Source organism: Eretmochelys imbricata, chromosome 10 (genome assembly GCF_965152235.1).
Source record: "Eretmochelys imbricata isolate rEreImb1 chromosome 10, rEreImb1.hap1, whole genome shotgun sequence".
In the NCBI taxonomy this organism is placed as follows: domain Eukaryota; kingdom Metazoa; phylum Chordata; order Testudines; family Cheloniidae; genus Eretmochelys; species Eretmochelys imbricata.
Genome location: NC_135581.1, coordinates 49,761,921 through 49,776,083, shown reverse-complemented (window position 1 = coordinate 49,776,083; position 14,163 = coordinate 49,761,921). Strand labels below are relative to the sequence as shown.

The 14,163-nt window shown below is 39.5% G+C and overlaps 1 protein-coding gene across 1 annotated transcript in view; it reads right to left on the bottom strand.

Annotated features, from left to right (window-relative positions):
- SCAPER (S-phase cyclin A associated protein in the ER) overlaps window positions 1–14,163 on the bottom strand; it is a 346,678-nt gene that overhangs the window by 296,866 nt on the left and 35,649 nt on the right. Inside the window, exon 4 of the mRNA XM_077827620.1 lies at window positions 10,977–11,047. Coding sequence (XP_077683746.1) covers window positions 10,977–11,047 — 71 coding nt within the window. The remainder of the gene's footprint in view (window positions 1–10,976; window positions 11,048–14,163) is intronic.

Below are 14,163 nucleotides of genomic sequence, written 5' to 3'. Positions count from 1 at the left end.
AATAGGAATTATACATTCTAATTCTGTAGTATGAGACAATATATTCATGTAACATTTAAGAAAAGTTTTGTAAATGAGTTCCAATAATTCATGGATTAGGGACCCAGTCTTATGGGGTTCCAGGGGCTTCTGTATATTTATTTAGGTTAATCTTTCTTTCTATCTACCAAATGGGACTCAGTGCTCAGTCTAGAAGATACCATCAGAGATGCTTAGTTTTGCAGTTCTCAAACTGTGGATTTGTGTCTCCAGAGAGAACATACTTGTTAACAGCAAAACTGTTTTTAAATAAATAATATATAGAGGTGAGAAATAACAGACCTCAACCCTATTGTCCCTCTGCAAATTTGTGTACACAGAGTCAATCCTTACCTCTCTCTAAAAGTGCAAAGTTTCAAAAAGTTCAATAAATAGAAGATGGTTGGGGGCAGAATAGATCTGGACAAGGAGAAGAAGTCTGGAAATAAATGTGAGAAGGGAGGGACAGGCAGTAGAAACAAAAGTGAAACTGTTTGAGCAGCATATTCCAGGAGTCTTGAGGTCTTTATGAGCGTAGCTTTCATTGGTTTGAAATCTACCGTAAAAGAGACCCAGTTTGGGAATATTTTAATGAAGTTCTTCTACCTGTGGGGAAGACAGGCATGCATGCAAAATGCAAACAGTGCAGCAAAGAAATGGAAGGCCTGGTTGCCCGAATGAAACAACATCATGAGAAGTGTTCCTTGTTGGGAGAAAGCTGCGTTGAAGATGATGAAAGAAATATGTCTGAACATGCAGGATCTTCAGGTTGGTAATCTTTTTTATTTCATACTTCTTTCTTAAAGACTGCCTGTCTTCCTTCTGGACTATTCTTGAATTCTCATGTTTGAGCAAAAAATATAGTTGTTACCTTATGGTACTGCCATTTTAAATGCAGTTGTGATAAAAAAAAAACTGAAATAGGCAGATCTTCCTTTTACAATTTCACCTTTAAAGCAATACTGAGTGTCAGTGAATGCAATGAGTAATACTAAATGAGCAGTATGGTAATAATAATTAAATAACTGCATTAACTTATTTTGTTTAGGAGAATCCATCCTCAACATACAGGATTCTTAAGTCTATCCACCCTCAAGATCACCATTATTTTCTATAGTTTCAGAGTTATCTGCCAATGATAGTCTTTCAGTCACATCATGTATATCACATAGCCACAGTATATCACCTGTAGCAAAAGAAAAAAAAACTCCATCATCCAGAAACAACCATAGAAAAGTTTGTGATAAGAACTAGCAGATTACAAAAATTGCCCAGTTTGTTTATGCAACAAACTCTCCCTTCCGATGACTGAGAACCCACACTTCACTAACATGGTTCAGTCATGAAGACCAGGATACAGGCCACCCAACAGAGCAGATGTTGCAGGCAAATTGCTGGATAAAGTGTATGAAAGAGAAATTGAGAGGTGTACAAAAGGTCTAAAGGGTGAAATTGTTAACCTGAGTCTTCATGGGTAGAGCAATGTCCACAATGATCCTGTCGTATGTGCTTGTGTGACAAAAGAAGAAGGGAATTGATACATCAGGAAATGCACACACAGCAGAATACTTACAAGTAGTAACAATAAAAACTATAACAAACTGTTAAAAAAATTTCAAATGTCCAGTACGCAGCTTGGTCACAGACAATGCTGAGAAGAAGATAAGACAAGATGATAAGATGAGAAGAAATTATTTAGAAGAGAGTGAAGAGAGCTAATAACATACAGTTGCAGTGCTCATTTGATGCATCTCCCAGCCAAAGACTTCAGTGTTCCAGAAATAAAGGCTAATGTTGTTGAAATTGCAAAATACTTCCGTAACAACCACTTTGCAGTAGCTGCTCTGAAAAAAGTGGGAGGAACCAAGCTAACTCTCCCACAAGACGTGCGATGGAAATCAGTAATGGACTATTTTGAGCACGATATCAACAACTGGCCTAATCTGATGACAGTTTGTGAACAAAATCGTGAAAAAATAGATGGCACTGTCACAGCCCAAGTTCTCATATTGGGCTTAAGAGAAATGTTGAACACATGCTGAGTACCCTGAAGCCTATTTCTGTAGCCTTGAACAAAATGCAGGGAAATAGCTGTTTTATTGCTGACGCTGTTGAAATTTGGAAAGAACGAAGTGAGAACTTAAAGAGAAATATACAATGACAGTTAAATTACAAGCATTAAAAAAACGAATGGGGTAAGCACAATCTCTAGCTCATTTCCTTGAAAATATTCTCAATACTCGGTACCAGGGTCAAACCTTAACTGCTGAAGAGGAGGAGTTGGCTATGACATGGAGATCCAGCAATCATCCCTCCATAATGCCAACTATAATAAACTTCAGAGCTAAGGGTGAACCATTCAAGAAATATAAGTTTGCTGAAGATGTTTTAAAGAAAGTCACACCAGTGAACTGGTGGAAGTCACTTAAGCACTTGGATTCAGAGACTGTTGAAGTGATAAACTCACTTTTAACAGCAGTAGCTTCTTCTGCCAGTGTAGAAAGACTGGTTTCAGAGTAACAGCCGTGTTAGTCTGTATTCGCAAAAAGAAAAGGAGTACTTGTGGCACCTTAGAGACTAACCAATTTATTTGAGCATAAGCTTTCATGAGCTACAGCTCTGATGAAGTGAGCTGTAGCTCACGAAAGCTTATGCTCAAATAAATTGGTTAGTCTCTAAGGTGCCACAAGTACTCCTTTTCTTTTTGTAGAAAGACTATTTTCTTCCTTGGAACTAATTTATTCCAAATTGAGAAATCCTTTGGGACCTGAACAAGCAGGAAAGCTTGTTTTTCTTTTCCAGATCATGAACAAACAGGAAAATGAAGATGAAGACAACTGAATTAGCTGCAGAAGCCAATATTTTAAGTTTGTCATGTTGACCTGGCTGACGTAGTCGATTTAATTTTTGTGGGTTTTTTTAATATTTCATTTAACTATTTTAGTTAAAAACAATTTTAACAAAAACAAACCTGATTTTAAAAAAACCTGAATGTTTAACTAAATTAAAAAATTCATATGCTTGTTTTCTTAAAATATTGTATGTTTGCTGTTGAAGAAAAAAATCCAGAATACATATGTTGTTGTTTTAGTTAAATAAAACCATTTAAATGTCTGTCTGGTGATGTTATCCTCCTAATACAGCATGGCAAGAAAATCCTCCAAATATTAATGATTAACCTGTTGAATTGGAGATATTTATGAAGTCATTGGGAGGTGAACTATGTGCTTCAATTACCTTTCGTAAATGAAATAACCAAATAATCATTCATATTCTAATATAGCTGTAAAACTGATCTGAAAAGTTTTCAAAATAAATCACTTTAAAAACGTATAGTGTGTACCTTCTAAAAATAAAACATACATCTATCTCTGAGTTGTGAAGAATATGTATTAAGGGTATAATAACCAACAAGAATGCACTTTTATGTAGAAATCCATGATTAAATCGAGTCTTCCTGACTAGTAATTTAAATCAATTTGATTTAAATCAAATCCACCCTGATGAAAAGAGAGAAAATTTTCATTATTTTTTAAAAGAGTCTTCTCAGTAAAAATTATATTTAAAATTAGAGAGAGAAGGTAAATAAGATAATATCTTTTACTGGACCAATTTCTGCTGGCGAGAGAGACAAGCTTTCGAGCCATACAGAATTCTTCTTCCAAAGCTTGTCTCTCACACCAACAAAAGTTGGTCCCATAAAAGATATTATCTCACCCACACTGTCTCTGGGATCGACATGGGTACAACTACACTGCATATTTTAAATTGTCATTAGGAAAAAATAGATAAAGAAATGCAGAGACAGTTTTAAATTTTGTATTTTCTTCTGAAATACTATTATAATTCATATTAGGAAGAGAAAAGACTTGATTTTTCCATGTGGCACGTAGTGGGGTTGTCCCACGATGAAGGGAAAGGCGTGAGAATAAGGGAACAGAAAGGCTGGTGTTGGAAACTAAATGAGCTTTCTAGGCTTTCTGGCAATTAGGCTTTTTGAACTGCTGAGATGACATTCTAACTTTCTGAATTGCAATTTTTTTTTTTAACCTTAACTCCAAATTTCTTCACTTGCACACTTCGGTACTTTTACTATCTCTCTGGAAACTTAAATATATCACTTAATTGATTTGTCTGATCTCTACTTGCTCAGGAAGCAGAATGCCTCTTTGACCAAGGGAAGCTTAAATACGTCTTCTGAAGCAGACCAATGCACAGTCTGTGGTACAAAACCAGCCTAAATCTTTCTGATCTTCGCTTGGGGCCCAATCCAACTCCCAGATTTTCACTGACTTCAATGAGAGGTAGATCTGCCCCTTTGTGACAGTGAAATGCTGTTTTGTTATTTTAAAGAAAACAGAAAAAATAAATATGTAGAAGAATATCTTCTGCACTTACACTCTACCCACACAATGTAAAATATATGGTTCCCTTGGTTATAACACTTGAGCAACATCTACAGTTACCCATCATCATTAGTGTAATAATATGGATTTAATTCAGATATAGACAAACATATGCAAGCCGTACAATTATTGTGCAAGAACTGACACCTGTTTTTCTATCCAAAGCATAAAGACTGCTACATAATTAGAATAAAATCATACAGCAGTTATGCCAGCAAAGGTTCTATCGTACGATCAGTTATCTTATAAAGTGGGAAACAAATTTTTTGTGAATATAACTATAGCTAAGAGTAGACAGTGAGGCAGTGGAAGTTAATGGAAAGGATATTTTAAGTCCCCAGGCACCAGTCAGTTCTAACATTGTACATTTTAAATTGTCACAGTTTGATATCTGCCACTCAAGGGAGAGGAAGGCAACCATTAAGAAAGAACGCAGATTGTGTCTGATGCTTGGCATTTACCCTCCGTTAGCTACTTGAAAAGGGTCAAACTGAACAGGCTGTTAACCAACTTTGCCATAGCACTACTGGCACCACCTTTATTCAGCAGTGAAACACAGCATTCAACTTTTATTTTTAAAATGGTCATGACACTGAATATTTCTAATGCAAAATACTATCAAGGTTATAAATGAATGATAACTACATTCTGTACAAATATTTAATGCTTGTTATCAGCAACAGTACCACTATTTCTAAATAAAGTATCAGTAAATTGCTAAACTAAACCTTTAATTGCAAATTTTTACTCCAGTTGCATAAAGAAATTTAACATTATTTTTGAAGAGTATAAATAAATATAACAAGCAAAAAGAGGGCTGAGGAAAGGTTTTTCAATACTGTAGTCAAATGGGTAAGCATTCTGCAGCACCACCATTTTATTAAATTTACACCTCTTAAGAATAAGTTTAAAATGTATAAACATACGTTGCAAAACTCTCTGCTTTTGACCAGTTAGTGCTTTTCAGGGCTAGGCTCACGTTGATGGCAATGCAGAGACGCACTGCCCAAGTATGAACTCCAGAACGGAGTGTACCTCCGGAGAGACAATCTCTTCCCTAGCTCCCTTGTATGCTCCTAGTGCAATATGCTCCCCTCTCTAAAACAGGCCAATTTGGAGAGGGATAGGGCAGGAAAATGACCCTTCATCCTCCCCATCCACTTTGGAGCAATTTAGTTGTACGCTACGGTTCAGATCTGGAAAACAATCATGCATCTTAACATGACACAAGCAAGTAGGTCCCATGGATGCCAATTACTTCAATGGGATTATTCAAGTGTGTCAAGCTACGAACAAAATGTGTTTGCAAGAGCCGTTGCTTTCTACTGAGTATTAAAGAGAGTAAGCAGTCTGAGACCATACATAAGATGCAGTGTTTTTTTTAAAGCCTTATTATATACAAAATTTTATCTATTTTCAACAGTGTAAGTATTTGTCAGATAACAAAATCATACATAGATGTTTGTAAACACTTTAATAAATCCTTTGCCTTTTTTGAAAACTATATGCTTTTTCAACTGAAATTGAAATAGAAACACATATTCCTTGCATTGCAAATTACAGTTATGTGGTGAAAAGTTACTATATTAAAAACTGAATAATCTATTCATCTATTTGCACAAAAGCTTCAATACTCCACCGTGTAAAGGAAGCAGTTCTAGCAAGTATAAAGTATGTTTATTTGAGAATGGCAAGAAGTTCTTGAATGTAAATTTGTCAACACCTTGGGAAGAAGAAGTTGATAAGATCAGAAGAGGGAGCTATTAAAAGCATATTTGCCTGAATTTAAACAGAGCTGTGGCACTTTTGGGATTTATTTTTACTTAAAAGACTAAACAAACGCCACAAAAACATAAAATTTCTATTTTTAAAGTTGTATCCATGAGGTTTTCACACTGATGCCTCCAATACTCCAGTTCAAGCCAACTGGGCAATAATGGAGAATATATTTCTTGAAGCTCAATATTTACACCATCTCCCAGTGGACCTAATTAAACTGAACCCAGAGGGTGGAGCTGATCATCCTTGTGCCAAACTAGATCTGTGGGGGCAGACCCTTCCACGTGAAACCCTAATTACTCCATTAAAGTTCCACTTCCATGATCAGACTGCAGGATTAGGGCCTAAATCAGAATTTTTTTCTAATAAAAGGAAATCTTATCTAACTTGCATTTTAAGCAAGGAGAGGAAGCAAGAAAGAGGAATACCAATTGCTGAGCAGTGTGGAAAAGTAACTTGCCTATTCACTTACATAAAAAAGGAACATTTTTCTTTTTTTCCCTTATAACATTTCCCCTGATGCATAATATCAAAGACTGTCAGACTTACAGATCAAAATGTTAAGCTAAAACTGTTATATCAAAGAGGAGGAACAGTTAAAAAGGATCAAACATGACGAGAAGCAGAAATGTATTGCTTTGTTAATATAACACTTATTATATAATTAGTTCAGTATCAAAGGAAAAGCTGGTACCACCGCCTATTATTTATGTTGCCTGACACTTTCCATTGTAAAATCCTGTTTTTGCTTGTAACTAACTGTTTGGACTGCCAGGTGTCTATCACAGGCTGAACTTTTTGGGGAAATTTTCAGCCAACATGATTCAGCCATTTCAGAGTATGAAGCTAGGGAAAAATACATTGTTCTCCTCACACGAAAAAATTCCAGCGACCTTTTCTTTGAAAAGCTCTAGGGCCTCCATGAATTGGAGCAGGGGCTTGAAATCTGGCACAGAGATGCCGTGTGTGTCCATGTGACTCAAAGCACCCCCTTACTCAGATCCTACACACTACTGTAATATTCTTTGTACAAAATATGCCTAGTGAGGTATCACTGAAAACTAGTAACTTACTGGTCAATCATATGTATGCCTCAACATTATATGTAAAGTTATGAATTCCATCTGTATGGTGTTAATAGCACATGTTCAAAAGCAGACAGCCCTGCCTAGGCAAAAGTTGTTAAACAGGTTTATCCTGAACAAAGGAGTGAGTTTATCTCAGTTTATATGTAAGTAGTAAACAGGTTCATCTGAACAAAGATAGCAGGGAACACAACGATTTGCATTCCAGCAAACATAATTAGGAGAAAAAAAAAAGCATGAAGCTTCTTCCACCAGCAGACTCCATGCCGCCTTCCTCACTGTTTGAATAAATTTTCCTTTGAGGGGTAACTTCCAAAGAATCCATTTAAAAGGTTTACAGCTCTATAAAGACAGAGGGCTGAACCGCTAGTGATAAGCAATTGAAGCAACTAATTGAATACAACATTAGTGTATCATGTAAGGGCTTTTATGAATGTACCTATAAATTATAACACACTTCAAAAGTGGCTCTTGGGTGGTGGTTGACAGTGAGTAGAGGGTACGGCAATAGAGGGGGCCGAGAAGCAAGGCCTCTGAATCCTCTGAATCCTCTGACATTTGCACAGTAGCTCGGCACTGCACTGGTAAAAAGGTGCATGAGGAGGGGGTAGCCTTGATCTACAAAGTTGCCTCAGGTATATCCTCCTGGGGGCCAGAGTATAAATCCCCAAGGAATGCAGAGTCGATCTCAAGTTTTTTAGCGAGTGCAGGGATTCATCCATTTTCTCATTAAAGAGATTCAGTCTGTTAAAAGGAAGGTCCTGGATGGTGTTTTGGATGTCCCCAGGAAACCCTGACGATTGCAGCCAGGAGTCCCTCCTCATGATTAGACCAAACTTCTAGAAGCTGTTTCTGCCACATCCACTGCAGTCTGAAGAGCCACCTTTGCCACTAGCTTTCCCTCATCTAAAAGAGACTGAAATTGGACCATCCTCTGTGAAAAGCTTGTCTGTGAAGTCTGCAAGCCTAGAACAGGTATGAAAATTGTATTTTGCTAACACTTCGTAGTTGGTGACAGAAAATTGCAGGCCTGGGGAGGAGAAGACTTTTCTCCCCAGGAGGTCCAATCTCTTAGAGCCTTTATCTGCTAATCTTTGCACAAAATATGCCTGGTGAGGTATCACTGACAAGTAATAACTTACTGGTCAATCATAGGTATGCCTCAACATTACATGTAAAGTTAGTGAGACCTAGCCCTTTCAACAGTCGCCTCTACCACCAGAGAGTTGGGTGCAGGATGAGAGTAAGAATTCAGCCCCTTTCACAGGAACAAAATACCATCTCTCTGTATTTAGTGTTGAGACACAGGATGCTGGAGCGCACCATACAGCTCTAGCTCGTTCTAGTATGGCCTCATTGATGGGCAGAGCCCACCTTACTGGGGCCTTTGGCTGCAACATGACCAGGAGCCAGTGTTGAGAGTCCTGGACCTCCTCTAATGGGATCTGTAGGTCCCTGGCCACTCCTTGTAACAGCTCCTGGTATTGACAATGGTCATCCAGCAGAAAAGGCAAGGAAGGAGTGACTGCTTCGTCCGGGATTGATTAAGAGTCACCTGTCGGAATCATTGGTATCTGCGGATCCGGTTCCACCTCTTTCTCTTCACACACCAAGAGAACCAACTGGCAAGAGGAAGAGGAGCGGTATGACTCCTGAGAGGGGCCGGACGCCTGCTATAAGGATCCCACAGCCCCCTCTAAGGTCAGAAAAAGGGATTGATCAGTTGCAAAGGACCCAAGGAAAACAGTACTAGCAGCCTCTGGGGAGGCTGTAACCTGGCGGAATGGCAAGCATAACCCTTTGACTGTCTATCAGGGCTCAACTGCCTTTGCGGAGATACCAGTGCAGCCATCTCCTCTGATTCATCTGAGTCCAAGGACTGCTCCATTGATAGTGGCAGTGCCATTGGTATCGGGGCACTCCTACAAGATGCTTGGAGGTGAGATGGCTCCTGGGTCAGTGATATAGGCTCCTCCTCGGGAGTAAGGACATCCGTTAGGAGGGCTGAAAGAATCAGAGACTGTGGATAAGGGAGGAATATATCCTTTGGTGTCACATAAGTCTCATTGCACCCTGGTGTCCAAGGGGTTCCTGCAGTTAAGTCTGATAGATCCAGTGCAGCGACCAAACGGTCTTTAAAGAGATGAGAGAGTACTGATAATGGGTCCAGACCTGCACTTGTAGACAGAATTGGCAAGCAGCTATCCTTACACTTCAGTATTGAGGTGACAGATGGAACTGGCGGATATTTCTTTTTATGTATCTTGTCCTCAGATCTGAGGGTCTTCATTAGAGCCAGGTACTTAGGTTCTGCTCGCAATGTCTCACCCAACCTGGACCAGCTCAGGGAGGAAGTGCGTTTCTTATGGTCTGTCCTCAACAGGAATCTGTCCTTGCGCCCATGAGAGAGCCCTCTTCTCTCATGAGGAAACCCTGGAAGAACAGTCCTTGGATTTAGATGTTGACAGCTCTACTTCAGGCATAGGCGTGAGAATGAGGAGTGCGGGGGGCCACACGCAGGGTCCCAGCTGCTGGCCTCACGTCTGGGCTCCGCTCCTTGCCCTGCACACGGATTCCCGGCCCTGCTCCCGGGGTCCCAGCTGCTGCTCCCGTGTCCAGGGTCCTCTCCTGGACCCGCCCCTGCCCCCAACTGTGGCCCAAGCCTCGGCCTCCTTACCCTGTCTGGGTCCCCCTTTCCTGGAGGCACGGCCCTGCTCCCAGCCACAGTTCTGGGAGGGAAGGGGGCAGACAATGGGAAGGGGGCTGTCTTTCAGCACCCCCACTATTAAAAGTGTTCCAGCACCACCTATTCTAGGGCATGTGCTTGGAAGGGCACAGCTAGGATGCTGAGACCAAAGTACAGTAGACCGTCCCTGGCCTGGATTGGAGAGGGGCCTCATAGCCTTCTCCATCGGGTGCTTCCGTAGGTGAAGCTCCCGGTCTTCTTGAGTGCTGGGTGGGAAGGAGCAACACATACTGCACTTTGCAGAGATATGTGCTTCACCCAGATAGTGCTGATGTTCGTCACTGATGAAGAAGGATCAAGGACAAGAGGTGCAATTCTTGAATCCTGGGACTCTGGGCATATTCCCGGAGCCAGGGGACAGGTTTGCCAACCAGGGAGAAAGAAATATTCTATATTACTCAATTTTTAACTGCTAACTACATAGCTAAGAATATAACTATTTACAAATGTTTTCTATATAGGTTATGAAACAAAGTGAAGGGGGACATGATTCCAACTCAGGCCACGCGGTGGAGAGGCATCAACCTACACTGCCTCTTATATCCTGGGTCGGGAGCACAAGGAGAGCTACTGCGCTTGTGCAGGCCTATAGACGCTGCTTTGAAGAACTTCCGGACTTTGGTGCATGGTGCACACAAGTACCCACACGTAGAATACACATAGTGACATCACTAGAAGAATTAAAGAATGTTTCATAATGCATATGGGAGCCAAATTAAGGTTGCATAGAGAAACAACCTTAATTGTGGCATTTTCTAATTTCTGTGTACTTAACTTTGCAACATTAATAATGTTCTTTTAGGACAGTTGTGTGCATGTAATCTTATTTATATACACACATGCATCCATGTGCACACAATATTGAATATATTAGTTCTATTTCATGACATTTATATGCTGTAATTGAAATTAAAAAGAAACTGAAAAGTTCAACATATATACCTGTTTTGTAGGTTTATGTGTTCCATGAGTCACTCTCTTAGATTTTCCACCTACTTGCCATTTAGACTTACCTGTAAAGAAAACAATTATTTTAATCAGCAATAACTATTTTAAGAAGATACTATTATTCTAATATTTAAGCATCCAAGCTTGTAGTGTGCTAACAACAGTGCACTACACTCATAAGATAAATAAGGGGAACAATTAATGAAGTAAACTAATTTGCAAAATTGTATGTACTGAATTTGATACTTATTTCCATCAATTCTAACTGAAGGAAAGAATTGAAGATACAATTTAAAAGTTGGAAAAAAAAGCACAAGACAGAGAAATTAGAGATTTTTCTACACAAAGATGGACTGCTTTCCAAAGGTGCTAAGCACTTCCAAAAACCAGGTCATTATCATCTAGAAGTTAAATACACCACTTTTATATACAGCTTAAATATGGTTAAAGTTTGCAGGTATAGTCAACAAATATTGGTGTTATTAGCCTTTATCCATTGCTTATTTTAATCCAAATTTTATTACAGGATTGAAATAAGGGATATTGATTGGAAACAACATAAATGGAAAAGTTTGGCCATTAACTATTTTTCCTGAAGAACTGTTTGTACAGCCCGGACAATTGGTTTACATGCCCCTTCCAACACATGGAAACAGGAAAAAACTGAGCAATTTATGGGGACCCCATTTTTATATTGTTTTTCAGAGCTCTTTGCAGGCTCCCAGTTGAATAATCTGGCAGTAAGTAGTATAAACTACAACAGAATGAATAAACAAAAAAATGAAATCTAATTTCTCAGAATAAGTGTGTAGTATGTCTACTTTAACACAATATTCTCAGATCTATAATTAGCAGGTAAGAAATTTCCTTTCTTGGAATGTTTTCATGAGGAATGGGATCTTTTGGATTCAGAAAGGGGTTTGCTCAAAAACAGATTTAATTTCAAAATCTAATTTCTTTTTATGTTATTTTTTGCTTGATTTATTCCTCTGATTTAATGTTTTACCTTACAAAAATATATAAAATGTAAAAGCTACAGGGTCCTATTTTTAAAGTGTAAGCAATTGAGACAAAATGCTAATTATGGTGAATGTACTTTCTGCTAACTGGTCTATGTTTAGAGGGAAGATTCAGACCACCCTATACCGGAAACCTACTGACCGCTATTCCTACCTACATGCCTCCAGCTTTCACCCTGACCACACCACACGATCCATCGTCTACAGCCAAGCTCTGCGATACAACCGCATTTGCTCCAACCCCTCAGACAGAGACAAACACCTACAAGATCTCTATCAAGCATTCTTACAACTACAATACCCACCTGCGGAAGTGAAGAAACAGATTGATAGAGCCAGAAGAGTTCCCAGAAGTCACCTACTACAGGACAGGCCCAACAAAGAAAATAACAGAACGCCACTAGCCGTCACCTTCAGCCCCCAACTAAAACCCCTCCAACACATTATTAAGGATCTACAACCTATCCTGAAGGATGACCCAACACTCTCACAAATCCTGGGAGACAGGCCAGTCCTTGCCTACAGACAGCCCCCCAACCTGAAGCAAATACTCATCAACAACCACATACCACACAACAGAACCACTAACCCAGGAACCTACCCTTGCAACAAAGCCCGTTGCCAACTGTGTCCACATATCTATTCAGGGGACACCATCACAGGGTCTAATAACATCAGCCACACTATCAGAGGCTCGTTCACCTGCACATCCACCAATGTGATTTATGCCATCATGTGCCAGCAATGCCCCTCTGCCATGTACATTGGTCAAACTGGACAGTCTCTACGTAAAAGAATAAATGGACACAAATCAGATGTCAAGAATTATAACATTCATAAACCAGTCGGAGAACACTTCAATCTCTCTGGTCACGCAATTACAGACATGAAGGTCGCTATCTTACAACAAAAAAACTTCAAATCCAGAGAAACTGCTGAATTGGAATTCATTTGCAAATTGGATACTATTAATTTAGGCTTAAATAGAGACTGGGAGTGCCTAAGTCATTATGCAAGGTAGCCTATTTCCCCTTGTTTTTCTCCTAACCCCCCCCCCCCCCCAGATGTTCTGGTTAAACTTGGATTTATGCTGGAAATGGCCCACCTTGATTATCATACACATTGTAAGGAGAGTGGTCAGTTTGGATGAGCTATTACCAGCAGGAGAGTGAGTTTGTGTGTGGGGTGAGAAAACCTGGATTTGTGCTGGAAATGGCCCAACTTGATTTTCATACACATTGTAAGGAGAGTGGTCACTTTGGATAAGCTATTACCAGCAGGAGAGTGAGTTTGTGTGTGTGGTTTTTGGAAAAAAAAAAAAAAACGGGGGGGGGGGGGTGAGAAAACCTGGATTTGTGCTGGAAATGGCCCACCTTGATTATCATACACGTTGTAAGGAGAGTGATCACTTTGGATGGGCTATTACCAGCAGGAGAGTGAGTTTGGGGGGAGGGGGGGGCTGGAGCGGAGGGGGGGAAAACCTGGATTTGTGCTGGAAATGGCCCAACTTGATTATCATACACATTGTAAGGAGAATGATCACTTTGCATGGGCTATTACCAGCAGGAGAGTGGGGTGGGAGGAGGTATTGTTTCATGGTCTCTGTGTATATAATGTCTTCTGCAGTTTCCACAGTATGCATCCGATGAAGTGAGCTGTAGCTCACAAAAGCTTATGCTCAAATAAATTGGTTAGTCTCTAAGGTACCACAAGTACTCCTTTTCTTTTTTCAGACATCTTACTGAATTGATCAGATAATTTAATGAAATAAAACCAACTAAACAACTGAGTGGACTTAATATAGGTCCTTGATATTCAAGGCTGGAAACCACACTTGAATTTTAGAACCAACACACTGAGTTTTAACAGATTTTTTGGGCCAAATTCACTGACAGGGTCAGCTGTTTTACACTGTTCTGGTGATGTCATGCAACTGGCTGAACCAGTTAAACCAGGTTTATGGCTATTTTGCAGTGCTGGAGCATAGTAGTGAACCAGGCCTTTCATTTTTAGACAAAAATCTGGTTCAGAATTCTTCTTAAAAACACTGAGTAAACAAGCACAAATAAATTAAAAAGATTCTAAAGTCAATGTGAGCAGGTTTCAGAAATAAAAATGAGATACTGTGTTTTAGCAAATAAGAGATTGTCCACAGAATACAT